The sequence below is a fragment of the Amblyomma maculatum genome, chromosome 3, assembly GCF_055883805.1.
Source record: "Amblyomma maculatum isolate TAMU_Amacu chromosome 3, ASM5588380v1, whole genome shotgun sequence".
Taxonomy (NCBI): domain Eukaryota; kingdom Metazoa; phylum Arthropoda; class Arachnida; order Ixodida; family Ixodidae; genus Amblyomma; species Amblyomma maculatum.
The window spans coordinates 140,593,867-140,618,643 of record NC_139346.1 but is presented as its reverse complement, the minus strand read 5'-3'; the positions used below and the strand labels follow the sequence as shown (position 1 = coordinate 140,618,643).

The 24,777-nt window shown below is 46.1% G+C and overlaps 1 protein-coding gene across 3 annotated transcripts in view; it reads left to right on the top strand.

The window, feature by feature from the left end:
* The window catches only part of LOC146196201 (phospholipase A2 hemilipin-like), a 90,468-nt gene that overhangs the window by 15,680 nt on the left and 50,011 nt on the right, over positions 1 to 24,777 (top strand). For 2 of the 3 annotated variants that reach the window (XM_084598115.1, XM_084598114.1), the window contains 2 exons: positions 13,228 to 13,377; positions 22,003 to 22,185. In XM_084598115.1, the coding sequence (XP_084454241.1) occupies positions 13,228 to 13,377; positions 22,003 to 22,168 (316 nt within the window). In that variant the 3' untranslated portion in view covers positions 22,169 to 22,185. Of the gene's footprint in view, positions 1 to 13,227; positions 13,378 to 22,002; positions 22,186 to 24,777 lie in introns of those variants that run through there. The other variant, XM_084598116.1, reaches the window with a different exon arrangement.

Genomic DNA, 24,777 nt, shown 5'->3' with positions numbered 1-24,777 from the left:
AAAAGGCATGGACATCGGTATCTCCTGGCGTTGCGCTAAACGTAATGTTGCAGGGGGGCTGTGACTGTGGGCAGTTGACAAAAGGCTGCCGTCTAAGTATTCTTCACAATACTTCGTAGAATACGCTGCTAGAATGAAAGGGGCTACCCTCGCCTGAAAAGAAAAGCCCGCCGCTATTGCTGTGGGTGGCGTCAGAGACCGTAATAAAGGAAAAAAAAATGGCTGCGGCTTAGATCGACTAAGCTCGAAATGTTTGTTATGCTTGGTTATGTTGCATTGCCAAGCCAAGTTAGGCTCATATAGATAGCCCAATTAACAGAGCGGAAGCTCAATTAAGCACTTTAAGGCGTGGTTTTTAACTCCTCCATAGATGTCTGCGAACTGACGAAATGCAGACGAAGCACTGTACCCAGCTAGCGAGACCTCCATGGTTGTCGGTTAACCTCGACGCGACGGCTAAGGACTGTCCTAAAATCTGGAACGAAAGACGTATACTAAAAAAGATGGTGAGAGATAACTCGACTCATCAAGAAGCGGCTGCGTCTATTCGTCGTCGCAAGCACCATTCCCGACACCGACACAAGGAATCGGAAGGAAAGCCTAGCCTGGATAAGTCAACTTCAGAGTTAACGTCAGCTCAGGTGCCACTACAGATTGCGTCTAATCCCGTTAAGAATACTCTTGCTGTAATGTCGCAGACAGTGTCGCAGGCCAAGGATCAGACAGAAGGTCTTGTATTACCTGCCGCCTCTGATGTTGAGTGGCCTGCTCTACCATCAAAGGCCAACGCCAGGCCACATCCCAGTTTGGTTGCCACACGTAATGAAAATTCCGACAACCCCGACAGCCAGCAGGCGAAAGAAATGATGAAACAGCTGTTTCGTTCAATGCGGGTGCTGCTTTCCAGCATCAACACGCAAACAGCAAAGTTTGCTGTTCAGGTTTTGGACGTATTTGAGCCGCTCTTGGCGGAATTGCAATAATTCACAATGGCGCAACAAACTAACGCCACCTCTGTGACGATGCACTTACGCCGCAGTGTAGTGATGCAGTGGAATGCCCGAGGCCTGCGTGGTCAGCTGAGTGACTTCCGACAGCGGGTACAGAAGTACCGCTTTCCTGTCATTGTGATCTGTGAGCCCAAAATGCTGATTGCTTTCCGCCTTTCTGGATGTGTTCTGCTATGGTCTCGAGAAGCAGACGAAACAAGCAAAGTGCTGGTGTGTGTACGCCAAGACATTGCGCACGTCCGCCGTGCTCTGCAGCCCCACAACATGAACCACTATATTTGTTTAACGTTAACCCTGAAAGGACGAGTATGTTCTGTAATTGGCGCTTATATTCCACCGAGCGATGGCTTGGACAAATCATATCTATTTTCAACAATCCAGTGTTGTGCAGCTCCTCGTATTATTGTGCGGGACTTTAATGCTCGCCACCCTCAGTGGGGTAGTGCCAAGCAATAGAGGAAGAGACCTAGCAGACTTTATGCATACGCAAGATCTCGTCAATATAAACGACGGCTCACCGACGTTTCTACGCGGAACAACCTACAGCAGCTGCTTGGATGTGACGTTTGTTTCCAGAAGCCTCCATCCCTCCGTTTCTTGGTGTAGTGATGTGGAAACACATGAGAGTGATCACATCAAGTGGTTTGCACCTGCCACTTCGCCTCGTGTGCAATACACAAAGTGGCCCGCCTTTAGGGCATCGGTGGAGACTTACAGCGTGGACGTGCATCCAGTCACCATCTCAAATAGAGGGCCTCATTACTTCCTCTCTCAGTGAGAACACTCGCTATGTTTGTATGCCGGTGTCAATGTCCAGCATCGACGTGGAATTCGAGCGGTTTCGCGCGATCCGTCGGCGGGCTGAAAGGAAGTACAGAAGAACAAAATCCGCGCAAGATCTCGCACTTTCTCGCCGAGCTAAACGACACGTTTTGCGCCACCTGGAGAGGTTAGGACGACAACGTTGGAGACAGTGCTGCTCATCACTGGATCCCCATAAGCCGCTGTCGCGTATCTGGCATGTTGCGAGAAGCTTGCGCACACCTCCGCGAGAAAGGCGGCCTTTTCGCGCCCTGGCCCTTTATCAACGCCGGAATGAAGTTGACGAAGCTGAAGATTTCTGTAAAATGGTTGTGGGCACAAACCAGGCACAGTTACCAATTTCAGAGGTTTTCGCGCCACCTTCGCTGAATGATCAATATGACGTGCCCTTTACAATAGCTGAATTAGACGCCGCTCTTGCTTCTTGTCGGCATCCATCTGCACCTGGTCCTGACGGGATACTTATTCAACCTTGTCAAACCTAGGCAAGGATGGTAGAACTGCCACAGCAGCTCGATGGAAGCGTACTGGACGTCTTGTGCTGTTCTTGAACACTGGACGATTAGTCGCCTGGTTGCTCTTTTGAAGCCTGGAAAGCTTCCCCTCGAACTTACCTCATACCGGCCAGTTGCCCTAGCAAGCTGTGTTGGAAAAGGTATGGAGCGCATGGTGCTGGCAAGACCTGAGTGGTATCTAGTAATGACCTTTATCCGAATATTATGACGATTTCGCCGCGGACGCTCTTCCATTGAGAGCGTCATCGACCTTGTGGCGACAGTAGAACACGAAAAACGTCACCGCCGACTAGTAGCTGCTGCCGTTTTTATAGAAAAGGAGCTTACGACAACGTCCTCCATGATGCTATTCTTGATGGACTTGACGAAGTGGGAGTTGGTTGCCGGCTGTAGTATTGTAAGCTATTTCAGCGGCCGCTATGTTTACATGACTCCGCCTGAAGGAGATACTACCCGCTTTCAGGTCGCTCGTGGAGCTCCACAGGGAGGAGTCCTCAGCCCAACTTTATTTAACGTTGCGCTAATTGGCCTGGTGAGTGAACTGCCAACTAACATCCACATAAGTGCATATGCTGACGACACCTGCATCTGGGCCTCTGGTTCGACGCGCCCACAACTACGTGCGAGATTGCAGCGAGCTGTGTCATCGACATCGATGTACTTACGGCGTCAAGGTTTATTTTTAGCGGCAGAAAAGTGTGCAGTGATCGCGTTTACGGGAAAATGTGTCAGCCGCTACTCGATTACCCTACATGGAGTCGTAATACCATACGTCTCCAGGCACAGATTCTTGGGAGTAATTATTGACCACCGACTATCTTGGTCGAAACGTATTGCTATGGTGAAGAAAAGGCTGGTTAATTTTTGCCATGTACTTCGTTACATAGCTGGCATCAAATGGGGTCCAACTGAGCGCTCCTTAATACGGCTTTACGAGACTCTGTTTGTTGGCTACATCCGGTACAGTCTCCCAGTACTCTCTAGTATGAACATTTCATGCTTGCGGACTTTAGAGAGCGTGCAATCGCAGGCACTGAAAATATGCCTTGGACTGTCCAGATGCACCTCTAACAAAGGCATAATTGAAGAGGCACATGCTCGCCCAATATCCATATACGTGTCACACGAACCACTTCGTGTATATTTACGAGCACTTGCAAGACACCGTTTTCACCCACTCAGCAAGATTCTGGATGAGAGGCCGGACTGCAGTTTTACAAGTGCACTCCGCTGCCATCAGTCGCAAGTACCGACAGGATATGCCCTCCCATATTGTCCCGCCCAACCACCATGGACGATGGATAAACCTTTGGTGCACCTTCGTGTTCCTGGAATACTAAAGAAATCAATGGTACTAATTAGTGGATTCAAACAACTTATTCTGGCACACATCTGGTCAGAATATACTTGTTATATTCACGTATACACCGATGGATCTGTGTCAGCACAGGCATCCGCTGCAGCTGTGGTCATACCAGCTCAGAAAACGACTCTGTATTTCCTTTTGGTACATAACTCTACATCAACCGCTGCTGAACTTGTAGCCATTCTGGAATCTATTTGCTACATATATGGGGAACCACCTCAAAAATGGTGTATATTCACGAACTCAAAGACTGCATTACCAATTTTGGAAAACTTCTTACGCCACACTGCCTATCAGTCCCTGGCAGTAAACATTATGGAGCTTATCACATCTGCCCAGCTGCAAGGCCACATGATAATGTTTCAATGAATCCCTGCCCACTGCGGCCTCCATGGGAATGAGCAGGCCGATGTTGAAGCGAAAAGCGCACTCATCAATGGCTTCCAAACAGCTGTGCCTTTTTCAAGAGGGGATACGACGTGCCTTCTTACGAGTTGTATGAATATTGCTACAACAGCCTACTGGGCCCAGCCAGACGCCCGACACAATCGTCTAAGAAGGCTCGATCGAACATTGAAATTTTATGTTCCGCGTGATATTCCGCGTCATCAGGCATGCTTGATACATAGACTTTGTTTAAACGTGGTTTTCACGCGCAAGTAGTTACATTTAATTGGACAGATGGACTCACCGGAATGCTCAACTTGTGGCATCCCAGAGACTGTGGACCATGTATTATTGGTGTGCCCAGCGTACGCGTGCGAAAGAAGTGTACTCGCCGCTTCCTTGAAGCGTTTGGACAAGAGGCCTCTGTCGGAGGAACTGCTGCTGGGCGCTTGGCAGGACAAGGGGAAGCGTGCTCTTTGCCGTTTTTTTGAGCGCCAGCGGACTTGATTCGCGCTTGTAAAGCAAGCTGCTGTGTCTGTATATGTATTTCATATGCCTTCTCTCACATCGTCACCCATCATGACCTTTTTTTCTTCTCTCCTTCCCCTTCCCCAGTGCAGAGTAGCAGGCCAGACATGAATAATTCGGGCCAACCTCTCTGCCTCTTCCTTTCAACAAATCCATCTATCTATCAAGGGCACCACAGCCGGGGACGGTATACGAAGGATCGAGGGCATTTTTAACGGGGAGGTCCCATGAGGCGTGCCAGACATGCAGCGGTGGTGGTGGGAAATGGTAAGCACAGGACTGGAAGGCTGTGCGTCATTGTGTAAGGCAATGTAGTATACTTGCAGAGATAAGCATAATGTTTACAAAATGTGTGAAGAAGAAGAAGCAGGTGTGCGAAGTAGAAGAAACGAAGCAGTAGATGAAGGAGCTAGCTCCGTCGGCTCCGCGTGCCGCGCGTGAGAAAAAGCGTGGCGCCGGCTCCTCGCGCCTCACCTGGGATCAAATTGCGACACCGATGACATTGGCTCTACGAGGCCATTAAAGCTCCCGCTTTACAAATTCATCTGAGAAAGGGTCATGGGCTGCAACGCTGCATTTTCCGCCTGCGAAGCGCAATTTACCCAGCAAATCACGTCGGCTTTAGGGACTTTTGTCCATCGTCCATGGACAATTCGATCACAGGCACCTATAGCCAAAAACGCTTATTCTACCACGATAACTGTCCAGAGACTGAATCCAAATAAATTACTTGTATGTTTCAGCAATTTTATTTCAAATTGACTAGCTAAGAACTATGCGTGATTTTTAAATTGAAATGTTTTTTGCTCTAAAGCGATTTCCAAAGCTGTACTTCATCCTTACATCAATAGGCGAGGGCGTTGCACCAAAATGTTGGTCTTTCGTGACAATGAAAAATTTAAAAGTGAGCTCAGAACTTTCCAGGTCAGTTCGTGAACGAACTACTTAAACTGCCTGTGTATCCACATGTCGTTATGTACGACATCTAAAAGGTGACCACGCTTGCTATAAGGCTGACTTTAGAAAAGGCTTCATTATAAAGGCGTGTTTCTTCCATCTGTACCAAACAAGCTGACGAAATATTCAAGAGCTGAGTGCAGTGAGTTTAGAGAGCCGATATCAATTAATTTGAAATTGATGCTAATGTTTGGCACTCTCGCTTTCCAGTCATATGGAGAAATAGAAGATGTAATGACTGCAGTTTTCAGTCTAACACCCGAAACTACCTGATAAATAATGGACTGTTTTGATACAGCCTTTGTTTACGTCGATGGTAACACTGCGAGAAATGAGTGCCAGTTATTCCCCGGCGGTGCGGAACCTCCATTGAGCCATTTTCATATAGGACATAATAGCAGCAATCATGCCAAATCCTGCTCTCGAAGACTCGGAAGCATGCTGGGCCACAAACTTGTGGAATGCATTCGACGCCTTGGGCGCAGAAAATAATAAAGACAGTCCAGGGTCGAGTTGATGCGCCCCTTAAGAGTAGCCAGAGAGTGCTGTTGGCCATGTAGCAGGGTTCTCCAATTCTTTGCGGAACACTCGGAACGACAGAGGAAATTTCTTGCATGCTTTTGGACGCACGATTCGGTTTCGCAGTGTTGCACGCTGCACCTGTTGCACAGCTATCCCGAAATTCGGTATGGAAATTACAAAACAACGAACAAGTTCGGGGTGCTCATAAAGAAGTAATAATGGCAGAAAAGAGAGCGACCAGCAAAAATGTGTCTCGGGATCGCTGTGTTCTTCAGTGAAATCATCGGTGGTATTCCTCCGTGGCGTGAATTTTCAAGGCATGGCCTGACACTACATGACCACGCTGTGATCTGGTGCTGCACAAGACATCAAGTGTGAAGATCGGGGACCTGGCTGTCTATGGAAGCGATTCCATAAGGCACATCTTGGTTCTCCATTAGCTAGCAATGTTGCCGTCAGCAAGAGGCGTCGCTGTGGCGTCAATACTGGCACGCAGCCACGAATACGCAGGCGACTGTGGTCCTGTATTTTCTTCGTTTGTAAAGCAAGGGCGCGCTGATTTGCAGCTTCAGCGGAGCGGACGAAAGTGTGTAACCTAGTGCGTAACAGGTTAGCCGCGCCGTAAGAGAAAAACGCTTCATTCTTTTTCAAAACGGCTGCGGCAAAACGGAAGAAACGGGGCCTGCCTTCTCCGATGTATCATCCCAAATTCTCCATAACCAGCGGAAGTGCTACGAGAATTCGAAAATGTTCACCCTCGTCCCGTGAAGGCCTTGCAGAGAGGTTCTGTGTTACTAATGGAATCCTGCTGCAAGGGTCTCCATCGTTATGACATTTCTTATTTCGCCATCTAGGCTCCGTATTCCAGTGTGGCTTCTTGCTGTAAGTGGTTCTTCAAGACTCCAATGGTGTTTAGCTGATAAAGACATTCTTATTTCACCATCAAGGGTACAGAGTAGTGCGTGCTGTATAAAAATAGCCCAATAGCACATGGTGTGTCCGCACCGCCCATCCCCTCCCCCCCCCCCCCCCCCCCCCATCGAGAACATACCTTCACTATGCATTTTTGCCATGCATTTTAAAAGCTAGATATAGAATAAATTGCACAGTTGTCTTCGCTACCCAGCAGATCTCGCTACGGCAGCAACACCTCTGTTAATCTGAGGCTTGAACTAATCAGGCACTCATAGGACACATATCCTTAGAAATGAGTAAACGTATTCTGAAGGCGAAGAAACAGTTCAATAAAATGTGGCATGGTTTGGAAATGGCGTTTCTGAGTTCAATCTTGGGACCATTTTTTACTTCAGAACTTTTCCTAGAGGCACTTTCTCAAGGCAATTTCCGGGGCCGCATCTACCATGGACTTTTTACTGCACTCGGTTTGAAATAATTTTACAAAAATTGGCAGCTAGAAAGCAGACCGCCTGATTTTTACGTATGCAACGCTTCGGAGATGGTCTTCATTTTACCGTTTGGCATTTTTTTGGTAATCAACATGTCTGTCGACTTGTGTAATAGTACTTTAAAGAATCTATGAATGAAATAAGTCCTAAACTAGTCAGTGTGTTCGCTAAGATCGACTTCTATTATGATAACTTGAGAGAGTTCTAAAGAAAGGGCGTGCAGCAGGATGCTGCTGGGATTCATGTCGATAGAGTAGATTTAGTGATTTTTTTGATATGGTGAATTCGGCAATTGCAGGAAAGCTGATTTTTTGCTAATGTCTACATGCATGTTTTTCTAGGACACGTAAATGTGTGCCACGATAAACTCAGACCGATTTGCTGCTAGTCAGTCAACTGCAGAAAGCATATGTACTAATTGCGCGCCTTTGTAGGGAGCTTTAGAGTATTGCGACGCAGTCGGTTAGGGGGACAGGGGTGTAGCAGAGCGCAAGTGCGCATGCGTAGACCCCTATCGTCTCTTGGGTCCGTGGGTGAGCGGTAGTGATGGAAAACTATCGATAAATTCACAAATTGACTCGATAGTAATGACAATTTTTTTAAAAACTAGCAATAGTGTAAAAGCTACCTACAGTACTACTATATATCGACAAACTATCGATGGTACCATCGAAAAATTTTTGATGGTGCAATTAATATGGTTATTATCGCCAGTATAATCGGTACTATTATTCCCGATAGTGCTGTGAATAATTATGCAGTGTGTGCTGAGTGATATTGCCAAAACATCTGCCATAACCTACTATCAGCAATAGTAAGTTCGGGGAACTCATGATGAACATTTTGGCGAATGAAATAAATTACGTAAATTTGGAACTAAACTCTCTATTGCGTATGTGTGGTAGGTGATCGCGTTGTGACTTTTAACCTGCATATGCTTCTCTTGACGTTTTTCACATATAGACAGAGTAGAATGAGAAAGAAGAGTTTTTCGCGCCCCAATTATGTGTCAATGGATATCAAGTCTGGAGCGCACTGAGGCTTCCCGAAGAAATGAGAAAAATACCACGCATCCCTATTGCACCGTATAAAAATTTTCCTATCAGTACATATATGTTCTTTTATTTTCTTGCTTCACGTGAGTTGAAGTAACATGCGTTAGCTTGAAGCCAGAAGCACCCAACAAAAAACAAAAAATTCCTCGAGACTGAATTTTTAATACTGGTTACTTCTTTTTCAGGGGTCTCGTAAGGTTGAAATGCCCTGGAACAATGCAAGCTAAAATGTCAGCTAAGAAACTAGAACTGCATGGTTTTGAAAAATCGTATACCCTTACGAGTTCTGAAGAGGTGATTGTTATGACTGCCGTAATCTACATCGTCCGCATTCGGAAGCTGAACGATGCGTACATTCTTACCTGGCACAACCGGTCGTTGCTACTTTTCTGAAAGCAGCAGGTACGCAACAGAGAGCACGGATCTTGTTAAGAATATACTCTGAAGCATTCCAGTCAACTTCTGCTCGGAAGCAGGCGGGCCAAATAGTGCGTCTGGGGTCGCTGGTAAAAGCAGAAATTGGGCATTTGGGACACTAACCACTTTATTCAGCATCTATACATAGATTAACACAGCGACACCAGTCAAGTTCAGTTCAGGCGTTCAGTCGTGTCCGACTCTTCGTGACCCTATGGACCATGTCACGCCACGCTTCCCGGTCTCTCACTATCTTCTTAACATCACATAGCTTCATCTGCAATGCCTCGAGAATGCCATCTAACCATCGCGTTTGCTGCCTACCCCTTCTCCGGCGACCCTCAACCTTTCCCAACATCAAATCTTTCTCCAGCGACTCCTCTCTTCTCATCAGATGACCAAAGTAGCTGAGCTTTAACTTTAGAATTTGACCCTCCAATGAGCAGTCACGGTTTATGGTCGACAATATCGACTGATTTGATCTTCTGGCAGTCCAAGGAACTCTTAAGAGTCTTCGCCAGCACCACAATTCAAACGCGTCAATTCTTCGGCGGTCAGCCTTTTTCACAGTCCAACTCTCGCATCCATACATCACAACTGGAAAGACCATAGCACGAGTTATACGGATCTTGGTTGGCAGACTAATGTCTCTGCTCTTTACTAGGCGGTCAAGGCTAACAATTGCTCTCTTCCCCAGAAGCAGGCGTCTCCTAATTTCATGGCTGCAGTCTCCTTCCGAGGTAATCTTGGCGCCCAAGAACAGAAAATCTGTCACAGCTTCCACTTCTTGTCCATTGATGCTCCAGGGCTTGATAGGACAAGACGCCATGATCTTCGTCTTTTTAATGTTCAGTTTAAGCCCAAACTTCTCACCGCGACACCACCAGAGCGAAATTGCACCGCGCTGCTGGCGCTGCGCCATGGTTTGCGAACAGGATTGGAACTTTTGTGGTTTTGTTATCTGCTTGTTCGTAAACACTGCGCCGAGCGTTGTTGCCAGCCGCTCCAAAACCACGTCAGTAGGGCTAGTCGTTTTTCAAAGCAGCTGTAAATTTGCAGGACTCGGCGACGCGTAGACCGCGGCAATGGAGAGTGGTGTCATATAATTACCACCACCAACATACTACGCACTCAGGGAATCAAGTTTATGCTGCAATGAGTTCGCGCGGTTGATTTTATACATTCGATAGCGCTTTCAAATTACTACCGGCAGTTTATCAACAGCACTATCGACAGACGATCACTCTAAATTACTAACGAAGTATTATGGATTGTACTATCAGTTGTTTTTTTACATTTGATGGTGCATAGAGATAACACTATCGATAGTATCGATAGTTTTGCGTTACTAGTGACCAGGGGACGATAACCCAAAACTCGTGAAAATAGCGTGTCCCCTAAACGCCGTTTAGGGTCAGGCAAAATGGCGGCGTCCGGCGAAGCGACCGCTCGCCTCACCACCAATTCCTCGCTGCCACTTCACTGCGCTTCGCCTTCGCTGCAAAGGAATGGGGCGCGAAGCCTATATGTTTAAAGATGCCCACACCACACAATTCTAGAGACAAACTGCCTCAAATTTTGATCTGGCTCCTAGGTTCTGACAGCTGTTCGACTTAGCGAGTAAGAGCTGTTTGGGCGCTATTGAGACAGAAAGTCAGAAAGAGCGGGATATTCAAATAGATTTGGGGTGGGACAAAAAAAAAAAGGTAATAATTGTTGGACTTCGTATGGTACGCTGTTTTTATAATTTAATATGAGATATCAAATTAAATTTCCAAGATTTACAACCTGACGTTTGAAGTTTAGTCGAAATGGCACTGCGTGCGGCGAACGCAAACTAGACGCGGTCGCGGTACCCCTACACCCGTATTCTGAAGCTCTAACGTATACTCATCGAACGCGCCACCTTGCGCCCTTCGTATAGGGTTCCCTACACTCGTTTCCCCAATGAAAGCAATTCCTAATATAATGGTCATTCTGATAGTATGCGGTTTCCCCTTGCCGAGTATCGAATTTATGGGCAATATATGCATGCCGTACACATTTAAGCACAAGGCAGCAAATACAAGTCAACTTAGGAGTTTTCGCCATTTGCACAGCTCAAGGAGCTTGAAGAAGCTTTGATTTTTCTAAAAACGCAGTGCACGGAGGTGCACTGATCACATTTGCTCGCTCACATGTTCGACTTATCCCATGACTACGGTTCAGAAGGTGGAATGTGCCAGTAAGTGTGTACTCGATCATCGCCGCATGCTGAACGCCGGCGTCTTGAGCATTGTCTGCGCCGACAATGCTTTGCTTCTTGAACTTTGGGATGCGTCCGGACCCAGGATGGAATTTTTCATGTTACAATTCTCTGGTAGTTCTATTCTTCCAGCACAACAACATGGCTGTCGATTGGGGTGCGAAGAGTGGCCTTCTCTTTTTGATATGATTACTGGGGTGAGCACTATCAGTTGGGCAATCTGAAAAATGTGGTATCGTGCTCTTTGTTGAAAGACAGGTGTCGTCGGTGAAGTACTGATTGGCACGAATATGCACTAACTGCTGGAACGTTTCAGCAGGCTCGTGCCGACGGACTCACACGGTTGTAATTAGGAGTTTACCAATACCTCTGAAAAGGAATGTGATTGAAGCTGTATCTTAGCGTTAATCACCTAGTACCGAAACTTGGATACCAACGAAAAGGAATAAACTTGAGAATAGAACTAAAATTAAAATAAAAATAATCAAAATTACCCCGCCGGGGTGGTGCAGTGGTTACGGCGCTCGACTACTGTTCGAAAGGATGCGGGATCGAATCCCGGCCTCGGCGGCCGCTTTTCCATGGAGGCGAAAAGCAAGGCGCCAGTGTGCTGTGCGATGTCAGCGCACGTTTAAGAACCCCAGGTAGTCGAAGTTTCCGGAGTCCTCCACTGCGGCGTCTCTCATAGCCTGAGTCGCTTTGGTACGTTAAACCCCACAAACCAAACCAAACCAAATCAAAATTATTAAAATTAATGTAAAAAATCAAACAGGCGAAGAAATAAACGCGAGGTACTAATATTTTATTCGAAATCAAGAAGAAATTGATATTAACAGCACATGTAATTCTGCTTGCCGGATGACGGTGGCGGATACGACAAGGCAAGTCATGGTGCTACGAAGGACCTCTCGGCAGCGTCCACGTCTTCTTCAAGACCGATGGTCAGGGTGCGAATTTCATTCCTGCAGCTTTCGACACGAGTTTGGCATCTATGATACGATTACTTTATTTATTTAGTTCCTTTCTATCCTGTGCTCATTTTTGGTCGAGCTTAGTTTCCTTGTTCTCGCGGTCGTGCCGACTCTCTGGTCTCCACGCGGCGCGTTTCAGCGCAATAATCATCTTCTTATGTTGGAGTGGTTACCTATGTGCGATAGAATGCCTCTGATCGGCAATTCTCGGTAAACCGTCAGAGACAAAAAACTGATCGGAGTAAATTCGCCAGACGTTTACTTCGTGTATCATGCACTTGCTTTTCTTTCTCTTTCTTGAAAGACGAGAGTGTCATAGCGAGGTCGTCGCTGAGAGTTATATGGTAAAAAACAAAGAGGTATAGGGCTTGTGTGAAATGCTATGCACAGCAATCCAACTCTATATATTTAAGTCATGCATGTAGCGTCCTTAACCCATAGGTAGCCAAATGCAAATTTCCTGTTGGCAGCTATGAACAGCAGTAAAACATGGCGGCCTAACAGATAAGTCGTATCATTGGTTTCTCGCAAAATTAACCAGTCAATCCAACCTCATCCGAACCCACCGCAACACAAGAGTGCACACCGTTAGAAGTTGCTCATTAGACATATGAAGAAATTCAATTTTTATGCATTGCATAAAAATTGTTGCATTGTTGAATTGCACTGGATTGCAGTTTCATTGTTTACATTCCTTTGCGGTGAATTATTAGCGTTTACGTATCGTGCGTGTTCGTTTATAGTTACATGCCTCGGACTGATATTGATTTAGCTTACCCTTAGCGACAGCCTTTCAGCTTTGGGTTCATGTGCATGGGTGCCTATTCAAACCAATTCATTAAATAAAAACGTATCACTGCTACGCTGCACGGAGCGGTGTCTATGGCACGCATAACCTGCGCTTAACGGCTGGTTTGCCAGTGTGCTGCGAATCTGCAGCATGAAGTGGCACTGGTCTGATCATGGTACAACCTTTTGCTTTCCTGCCTCAGGAAAAGTTGACATATTTTTACGATGACATTCCAGGAGTAACTGCGCTGAAGACAGGAAGCTCTTCAACTGCTTTCTAAACGTCGGCAGCTTCACGTCAGTGTCTCTGGGGATAACGTTTTTCGACATCCTGAAGACACGATGCTTTGAATACGGATATCCCACCAAGTGTGTCCGCTACGAAATGTAAGGTTGTTCCCACAAATGTTTAGCGATAAGCTTTTTATATTACAGCTAAATACCCACTAATGGAAAAACATTGTGCCAAACGCATTTGGTGCTGATAAAGGGGGGAGCATATTGGCTAATATATTGATCTGAGGGAATGAGAGCCACACGCGGGCTATAGAGGCTGGGATAACGGAGATTCTAGTTTGGAGAAAACATGGACATATTTAGCGAAATACAATAGTTAACAGCCAAAGGCGAGTTTCGTTGTCCGCAACTAAGCAGACTTCGACGTATTTATAAAGTCAGAAGATAAAATTGGGACAAGTGTTAAAAAGAAAAACCTTCAACACCTCAGTTCAGAGATTTTATCGGTGTGTTCTGACATGGGGTGCAAACGTGTAAATATGTGCAGGAAGTATGTAGGCTAGCTTGAAAGAAATCGCCATTCAAGCCACATTTCTGGTTAGGCATTGTTTCTATCCGATGATAATCTGTATTGCAAACTGTGCGCGATTCACTGGTACTGCTACAAAACATTTATAGTTTATACATTAGATAGCGTAGTGGCACCTTTACACTCTAATTATTACATATGCTTGCTCAGTGGATTTTCGTATCAGTAAAAGTGATCTTTTTTGAATCCCTTGTGGCAAAGTGTAAAAATTTATCTGGCACTTTGGACCACTAAAGTGCGGTAAGACGAAAGCCTTTGTTTGAAATTTCGCTGGTTCATGGTTTTACTGCGACTGCTTCTGTAGGCTGTGTGGTGCGGCGTTCCAGGAAGCGCCAAAGTAAAGGCACCGCATGGACTTCTGGATCGGTATGACACGGTAGCGTAAGGTACCAGCCAACATGTAAAGCCCCGCTTTAACCGACCCGTATGAACATGCCTGCGTAGCATAAGGATATCGTGAGTGCAAGGGTCTTGGCAGGCTGATTCTAATATCACCATCCCAAATGAAATCAGAGACCCGAGTTGGCAGCGCCTGCCAAAAGTAATGTCAGGAAGCCCTACGTCCGATTAGTGCTTGTCCATGTCAGCTGCCAGTTATCGAATCCCATGTAATGAAAGCGTATTAGTCCCCCTTTGGGGAGCTTGGGCGCTAGGTGGCCCACCTTCACCTATGGTGGCTGTCATCTTGGTTGACATCTCTTGACCTAGGGTGGCCGCAAAGTGTGAAACCTTCTGAGAACAACTGTATTATTTGAAGACGAGTGTTTTGTAATCGTTAAATAGTTTTTTCTGAACTGTGTTTCAGGGAATTAGCAATGTTTATGTTACTTTTGTTCCAAACGCATGCAGCATTATATGAGCCGCTACATTCGGGTTGCCCTTTGGCATTCAACGCCTCTAACTTGGGAATAGGAAAACAACAAAGCCAAACTGCTGTTAAAACACTGGCACCATGAAGAATCGTAGCTAAAAAATAGGCTGTGGTTTAGCTCTGGTTGAACCGGGTTGAATTGCGTTAGCGATACCTTCATGGCTGCGTCTATGGTTCAGCATGTAGTGTACCTCATTGTGTAGCTTGAGATGTCTAGCTATGAGTAACGAAAGACATGACACGCAAATGAACGACTAGTCTTCATTGAACGACATCGTGTCCATATTCATGTCCATGTGCGTGGTCCCCTGGTAAAAGCTGCCAACTTGGGTCTCTCGTTTCACATGAGACGGTTATGTCAGAATCAGCCTGCCAGAACCCTAACATTCACGTTACCCCTGTAGGACACTAAGACACGTTCATATGGCTTGGTTAAAGCCGTATTCGGCTCATCTGTGGCTCGAGGTCAAACGTAGCTCTTCCCGGGACTACGCGATGGGCTAAAATTTGGCGCAGTATTGGTAACGAAAAAAAAAATTAGAAGGGTTCAACGCTGCTGAATTGAACATGGAGCGAAAGCATTAGCTGCGGGTGACCGAGCCTTTTTCTTCTTTTTGGCGTGGTTAAAGCCCCGCTTTAACCAAGCCGTATGAACGTGCCATAGTGAGTAACGTGAATATCAAGGTCCTGGCAGGCTGATTCTGACATAACCGTCCCATGTGAAACGAGAGACCCCCGCTCCTGTCAGGGGCCCACGTACACGGACACGGACACGGCGCACAGTGACCAGCGGTTAGACATGGCGTAGCATTGCTTTCGCAATAAAATTGGCAGAGCCAAGCTTAGCGGCTTAGCGCATTCATCTGCGCGTCCCGATTGGCATTTGCTGCTCAAGCGTGTGGAATGATAGAAGGCTCCGGATCTAGACTTGCAGCGCTGACGGCTAGGCTTTTCTATCTCTGCTTCATTCTACGGCAACGACTTAGAGCTGTCCGAAAATACTTTAGCGCCTGCGGCGCGGCACGGTTGCCCAAGTGGATGCGCCTTTGCAATTTTGGCTATCATGTGCAAGTGCCTGCATGATGGAAGTTGATGAAGATGGCGGCGCGCAGGGGCTGCTTAGCACGCGATGCCAGGCTGCGGCGATGATTTATTTGCGAAGTGTAACGGCCAAGGAAGCTAACCTGTGTGTTGCGGCGCGTATGTGAATCATATGTCCTCGGTCATCGGCCGTATGCATTTTTTGTTTTATTTATTATGCGCCCATCATGTGGTGCGTGACCAGTGCTTTAAATCTTCATGTCAGACCTTCGCTGCTGTGCAATCCTTCGTTCTGCGCATGCGCGAAAATACGGGATTATAAGTTGGAATGAATTAAAGCACAATTAAACTCAACGTGTCAATTGCTCCACTGTAAGTTTCATTCAGTGGTTGTTCCTATCCACAATTGAAGACATGCCTGGAGGGGTGAACGGCAGTTGATATACTAATTCAGTGGCGCATGCGCAGAACACAAGAGCACGCGTTGATGTTGCATGGGACTTTATTGACTCAGGACCTCACTGGTTTCCCAAGGTCACTTCATTGAACTGTTTCACGCTATAAACATGATCGCCATCGCTGATGCATGTAGTCCGCCCTATTTCCTTTGCCAGTGAGTGAGTGAAAAACATTATTGACCATCTACTCTAGAACCCTTGGTGATCGAAATTTCCAGAGTACTCCACTACGGCATCATCATAGCCTGAGTCGCTTTAGGACGCTAAATCCTATAGATCAGATTTTTTTTTTACCCTCACACGCAGACTGCTAGAGCGCGCCTACTCTCGACACCAGGCACCACCAGGGACTGCGGGTCGCGCGGGTGCCCGCGTTAAATGCCTGTTTGTGAGTGAGCATTCTGCAATTCTGTCGTTAACGCGCTCTACCACCTATGCATGTAATTGTGGCTGTGCATCGCCACTCACAGTTGTCCCTGGTCCAGAGAGTACTACAGCGATTTGAAGCGAGCTGTTTCTTCGGCGACGTAATATACGAGGTTAGTATACAATTCAGGTGACGAACTGTAAAGAGCCGTTTATGCGCAGCAGTGGCGTGATTGTTTTTTTTTTTTTTGGGGGGGGGGGGAGGTGCTGCTCTTTACATTGGAGAAATCCATATGCTAACCGCTCGTCGCTGTGTGCCGTGCTCGTGTCAATGGTCCCCGAGCCGGCGCTGCGCCGAACAGAGGAAGAAGAACGCTCGGTCCAGTGTGCCTCGATGCACGCGCCCTCGCTCCCGGAGCATAAATGGCGCATCGAGGAACCCTAGCTCGATCACCCGCTGCTAATGCTTTCGCTTCATATTTGCTTCAGCAGCGTTGAACATAGGTCGGCGGACTCACTCATGAGTCGACATGCTCGGGCTCACTCAGGCTCATTCAGATCATGATCTGAGTCGTGAGTGAGTCTGGACTTACACTGAGATCATGATCTGAGTCGTGAGTCCGGACTCACACTGAGATCATGATTTGAGTTGTGAGTTCGGACTCACACTCAGATCGTGATCTGAGCTGTGAGTTCGGACTCACACTCAGATTATGATATGAGTCGTGACTGAGTCTAGACTAACACTCAGATCGTGATCTGAGTCGTGGGTCCGGACTCACACTTAGATTATGATCTGAGTCTCTCTCTCTCTCTCACACACACACACACACACACACACACACACACACACACACACACACACACACACACACACACACACACACACACACACACACACACACACACACACACACACACACACACACACACACACACACACACACACACACACACACACACACACACACACACACACACACACACACACACACACACACACACACACACACACACACACACACACACACACACACACACACACACACACACACACACACACACACACACACACACAAACAAACACACACACACACACACACAAACACACACACAAACACACACACACACACACACACACACACACACACACACACACGCACGCACGCACACACACACACACACACACACACACACACACACACACACACACACACACACACACACACACACACACACACACACACACACACACACACACACACACACACACACACACACACACACACACACACACACACAAAGATAGGCAATATTCTACGAAGTGGTGATCTCTAGTGCATTCGAAGCGAAACAGACCTTGAAGGTACAATACGTATACGTATAACCACACGTATCAATGGTGATCTATGATATTTATTATAAGATGTCTCCAAAATGTTAGTATTTCTAAGAGAGGTGTCGTAACAGTCTCTTCTCAATTGCTCCTTTAGTCGCAGAACTTGGACCGCTGGATGAAAACACAATTCAGCTCTCCGTTGCGTGTAAAAGCGTCAACCAACGTTAGTCAGCCGGGAATTTAAATGGGCAAATTAATCCGATTGAGAAGAAATGAATGAGAAAGTGCAGGTGAATCTAAATGATGGTTCGTATGAGTTGTGAGTGGAAATGACTGAGTCAAGATGCGTGATGAATCGGAGTGAGCTGAGATCAGCCGAGAGTGGAAAAGAGTGAGTCCATGAGTGAGTCCCAATGTGTCGAAATGAGTGAGCTCAAATGGGTCGTAGTTGAAATGAGTGAGTCCAGATGAGTCTGAGTTTAGTGAGTGAGTGAAGTGAGTGAGTGCAGATGAGTCGCGAGCCAAAAATGAGTGTGTCGAGATGAGTGAGTTCAAATGAGTCGCGAGTTGAAATGAGTAAGTGAGCCCAGATTAGTTACAAGTCTGAGTGAGCTTGAGTGAGTCGTCATCATGCGTGAGTTTGAGTTCATGAGTGTGAGTGAGTCAGAGCCTTGTGAGTATGAGTGAGAGTGAGCCCGCAGATGGACCAAATTTTTTTGAGTGACCCTGAGTGAGCAGACGTGATTTTGCCAACCTATGGCGTTGAACCCTACTAACTTTATTATTACTTTTTGATTTTGCACACGAGGATGTAAATTTTTGGACCTGACTTCATGGTGTCAGATTTAACCGGATCGACGAGCCTCGTGCTGAAGGTTTCTTAGGCGAAATATGCTTTTTCGGCGAAAAGTGATTCGTCTTTGACTTTCGTTTTATTGCGAAAGCAATACTACGCTAGGTCTAACCGCTCTTCGCTATGTGCCGTGTCCGTGGAAAAAGAAGGTTCGGTGACCCGCAGTTAATGCTAATATTGGTGTATGAGTTACTTCACAATTATAATATTGCTTCCGGATGATTTGTGTGTTGGCGCTGGTCTGTCTGAATTGTACTCTTCCTTTTTATTATTTTTAAATTTCAATCCTTTTTTTTCATTGATTTCGATTCCTATCGCCTCAAAATTCCAAATTATTACAGCAGCATAACTCCTAGTTCATAGGTTATCTATCTTGCAGTCAGATCGGCCTTATGAATTCTATTCTGTCACCTATAAACAATTCTAATCAATCCCCCACTGTGGGTATGTGCCATATACACCGAAGGTGAAGAAGAAGATTGGGTTCAGCAGCGTTGAACCTATCCATTTTTTTTTCGATTAAAGCAATTCAGAACACCCAATTGTTATTTCCTTACTTCAGAGAGAACTCGGCGTGCAAAACGGTTTAGCGCAGTAGCTTTTTGCTGTTAGTATTAACCTCAGACGCAACACGATTTTATTACCTGGTCCAGACGGCTACGCAGCAGTTTAACACACACCGATAGCTTCTAAAGTAAATGCCCTCGTCTTGTCGCTGCAAACCTCGGGAGAGTTGGCTGCTGTATAAATATTGGTTCATTAGTTAATACAAATAACGAAGCGAGGTTGTGCCCTCCAGCGGTGGCTCTCTAGTATAGGGCTCTTGACTGCTGAGCCCGAAGACATAGGTTCGATCACAGAAGCGACGGCCGCGCTTTGATGAAGACTAAGCTGAAGTACCTGTGTAGTGTGCAATATCAGCGCACGTTATAGAACCCCAGGCAGTCGATAAATTTCCGGAGCACTCCACTACTGTGTATCTCATAGCCGATGCCACTTTTGGATGCTAAAAAACTGAGTCGTATTGCTCCAGCTAGCATTTCTTTGCTGCTGGTTTTTTGGAATATACGAGAATATACGGGCATGTACTAGAATGTACGGGCATAAGTAAACGGAGCATGCTTTTCCGTTCAAATTAAAATCACGCCTTTTGCACTACAGATAAGAAAACAGTATTGTCCCAGTGAGAGGGCGCTAGCGTCTACTACCGGATCGCAAATACCAAGACTGTCAGTTTAAATTATGCAACGCGAGAAAAATGGTAGAATAAAAAACTCTGCTCCTTTTACCTTTGCCCGTACAGGTACGTGCAGGATACAAAAAATGCATTATGCTTGATATGCAGGCGCAACAGTTTGATATGCGATATAAAGTTCCAGGGATAAAAAGAAATGATGCTAATGCGGCGGCGTTCATAAATAAAGCGCAACAATTTGCCTGCCGTTAGCTTGTTAAGCAAGATGAACACAAATTGATAATATGTTGATATGTCTGGCACACACCACGCGAACGACAACACAGCCTAATTGCTGAAGTTCGAAATGGCTGACAGGAAGGAAGAAGAGCGCATTGGAAGTGGAATTACATGCGAGTCATACGCAAGAGTAATGTTTTAAATTCTTCAAAAACTTTTTAGCGTCAGTAAGGGACCGAAACGGCATTATTAGCGCAGCAGTGCGATGAGCCCCAGCCCAGGTAACGTGAACTTAAAACTAAATTCCATAACAAGTCGATGTCAACTACATCAATGAAAACCGCGGCCTCGCGGTTTCCAAGGAAGCGCTATAAACCAAACCAAAACTAATTATGGTTTCTAGGCGGCATTTTCTTCTTGGAGAGTCACTCTGAAAGACTACCTACTCTTTTAAAGACGGTATACAACGTTATTATGATATTTTGCACTGAACACTGCAAAATGCAACCAAAATAAGAAAAGAGGAGACCACGGTGTTATAGCTTCGCTTCATTCCTACGTACAACACATGCTACGAATTGCGACTACATATCAAGCTTTCCCTTGACTATTGGATGGGTTTATTTGTAGATCGGCACATATTTATAGCCTCTAATCCACTTAAAAGTGGTAAAAAAACCATGCACTCATAATGTAATCCATGCACGGTGCGCGGCAATGCGGCATCGTCTTGGAATTGTCACATTTTTCGATAAATAGGGCTGCCTGTACGCAGTTATGCTAACCTGGAAATTATATATTTCCTTAGCGCAAAAGTAAGAAATTCGCAAAACGAAAACGGTCATTCAGCTTTATTGGGTTCCTTTTGTGCTATCAAGATTTCCTCAAGACCAGTTTTGAGTGCATAGAGGTTATGTACTACCAGTCGACAGCTCGACTGCTCTGCTCGAAGCTTTCCGTGACAGTGGCTTATGTAGAGGGGAAGTCCAGAAACCTTTTGCATAAAGAGAACTGCAGGTATGATTTGATGTACTGGGGCGCTAGGCTCAGCCCGCTGTCTTAGTTACATACACTACACATGTGAGGTGGCAGGGGACGTTCAAAAATGGTTGCGCGTACTGCTAAAGCTGCCCTCTCTTGCCATAAAAGGCGTGTATTACTATTCTTGGTAAACGGGCGCGAAAAGACAAAGATGGCAGAAAAAAAAAATAAAACAGGACACTAGATGCTATATCATATTGTCATTTTCTTCTCGATCGTCATTGTTTTATTCGCGCTTTACCAATTCCTACCAACTATCCCAAATTTTCACGATGACATATCTTACTACGCTGCCTTTGACATTTACTGGAACTCCGTTAAGTTCATGACAAAAACACACTTTGCCTCCAAAGTTTCAAGTCTAATATAGCTCTTGTGAGATGCGGAATGGACAGCAAGTTTTTTTTTGTGTGTGTGCATGTCGCATGCTTGTTTTTGGACACGTGGGAAAGCAACTATCAATAGCTGTATTTTTATTCACCCACAGCGAGAGCATGGTCGGCATTAAACATCTTTTGTGCACGATATATGCGACGTGTTGCATGTAATATCTTGTATGTCGTCTATGTCGACGAATTACGTTCCCCACATTTTGGATGCGAACATATAGACTTGTTCTCATCATTCAGTTCGTTTACAAATAGCGATTGTCCCACAAAAAAACTTCTTGTACGTCAAAAAAGGCGCGTAATTTTTATTGGTGTAACCATGTAATGTGTGCGTAGTTCTGGGCACTATAGACCTAGCATTATTGGTTTAAGATTAGAGCCTTAATAATCCTTTTTTCTCTGTTTCTGTACCAGCACCAAAAAGCAAAAGAAGCGCTGTGAGGTATTTAAAGTCGACACCTCTAAGCGCAGGAAATGGAGAGTGTACCGACCACCTAACTTTTTCAAGGCATTGAGTCCAGCAAAGTGGGAGAAAAATAACACCACGAAGTTGTGGCTATCTGATGACATGAAGGAATAAATTATTTGCAAAGAAAAGTTCCAACAAAGGGCATCATTTGTTATACAGATTTGCTGTAAACTGTTGTGACTCCTGGTATCAAATATTTTTTTAAATGTAAGAGATCTCCGGCCGCATTTTGTTTTACTGCCATAAGATATATAGCCTTTCGATGGCACAAACTTTCACAATAAGTTTTTCATCAACAAAACGCTGCCTCGTAAATTAAGAGAAACTTTTCCGCAGTAGTATCCTCACCATGCTGATCCTGATAACCTTCGACACCATGGATTTCTGAGTGCATAGTGTTTCAACCTTCTTCCGTCCTCCCTCGCCTAGTAGTCCGCGGTGTTTGTCTGTGTCCCAGTAAAGGGGGTCATGGTGGTGTATTGCCGCCATGTTGGGACTTTTATGGACTTTCGGTGGAGAAGATACACAATTTTGGCCTCCGTCTCTCGTAGAGCAAACCCGCACTGACGCGGCCGGTGGTAACAAACGCCGCTGTCTTCTTCTCAATCTTTCACTCTTAAAGTTTTTCTCACAATGACACCGTCTTCACCTCTATCTTGCGGTCTCCTTTATTCTTTGTGGCGGCGGTTAGCCTTGCACAGCAACTATCCTTAGTCACCTGTACGGCGCTTTGTGTATTTTAATCTCCTGCTTCCTGCTTAGGCTTCATGGTGGGTGGCCGGCACCGTGAACAAACAGAAATTTTGTGTGCACCCGTTTTCTCTTTGATCTATGGTGCTCAAACGAGTGCTGATCGACGTAACCATTCAAATCCTTCTGGAAACCGAAGAAACTTAATCAACATTTGTTAGAGATGCATGCACTCTGAATGGGTGGAGTCTTTGCATGCCGGGCCGCTTTGGCGGACTGGAAAGAAAGGCACGAGCGGGCCCACTGCAAACGTCGGTGTTAACGTTCGGCGAGACGTACCGCTGGGTAACGAGGCTATGTGTGACTCCTATGGTAGGAGGGCAGATGTCGTAAAGGGAATGAAAAATGGCAGGACAAAAGACATCCGGGATGAATGAACGCGTTTTAGATCCGATGACATGTCGCGCCAGAGCAATCCGGTCACAAGCGAATGAGGCACAAGCTGCAGATGGAGGGCACAGAGGTGGTTCCGCAGGGCTTGAAGCTCAGGGCCTTCTAGCTACGCCCGGGCCAGAAATTCCCAGTCAACAGCAAATGTAGCCAAGCCGATGAAGGTAGCATCAGCTTCCTCATTATCGGTGCCTTTGATGCGCCGGATATCTGTTGTTAACTTCGATATGTAAGCCAGCCGACGAAGTTCGCGAGTGACGTACTTGGAAGAATTCGTACATAACGCATATATCAGTGGCTTATGATCTGTAAGAACGTAAAATGGCTGGCCGTCCAAGAAGTGGCGGTAATGCAGAATGTTGGAGTAGATGGCGAAAAGCTCACGGCCAAATATGCTGTAGCGAGTCTCAGCAGGTTGGAGCTTTCGAAAGAAGAACCTCAGTGGCTGTAACCCGGAGTCAATCTTCTGCTTGAGAACAGTACCAATGCTCATGCTGGAAACATCCACCACAATACGAGTGGAGGCGGAAGACCTAGAGTGGATGAGAAGGATCGAATCGGCGAGGGCTTGTTTTGAAGATATGAAATCAGCCTGAGCTTTGGGAAACCAGGAAGTCGCGCATGAGAAGGATTTGGTTGTCCGAAGAAGATCGGTCAGGGGGTGAAGAAACTCGGTGCAGTGCGGAATATAGCGTCGAGAAAAACTCACTAGGGCCAGGGACTCGCGGATCGTGCGTAGAGTAGTGGATTCTGTGAATTCTGTAACAACTTGGACGTGGGAAGGCAATGGACGAATCCCCTGCGCCAAGATGTGTTGGCTCAGGACCTCTAGCTCAGAAGAGCCGAAAATACTTTTTTGAGCGTTGACGACCGAGCCAAATTTTTGGAAGCGTTGAAAGAGTTCCCGGAGGTGACGCTCGTGACCTTGTGGAATACGACTCGCGACGAGGCAAACGCAGCCAACAGTCCGCGCCTCACTTCAGCAATAAATATCTGTAAAGTTTGAGCTGTATTGCGTAACCCAAAGTGCATGCGCACGTACTCAAACAAGCCGAAAAGTGTAGTGATGGCCATCTTGGGGATATCAGCCGGTTCAATAGCGATTTGGTGGTGCGCTTTTACAAGGTCCGCATTACTAAAAATCTTGCAACCGTCCAGATGTCCAGTGAAGTCTTGGGTGTGCGGAAGGGGATCGCTATCTTGGACCGTGTGAGTGTTGAGAGCCCTGTAGTCGCCACACTGACACCGGTCACCCTGTTCTTCCCTGGGCACCAGATGAAGCGGTGAGGAAGAAGTGCTAGATATAGGGCGAATAATAAGTTGGAGCACATGGTAGAATCCTAATTTAGCAATTGCCAGACGCTCACCAAAAACATTATAGAGGGCACTTTGGACCCCCAAAGTGCGATAAAGTGAAAGCCATTATAGCGCAGTGGATCGTATGCCTCGACTACGGCACTTCTATCTCCTCTGTCCTTTCACTCCCACCTTTCTCCCTTCCTTTACTGCATGGTACATGTGTCAGCGGAGTATTGACATAGTACACCTTTTCTATCCTGTAAATCAATTTCAAACGCCGC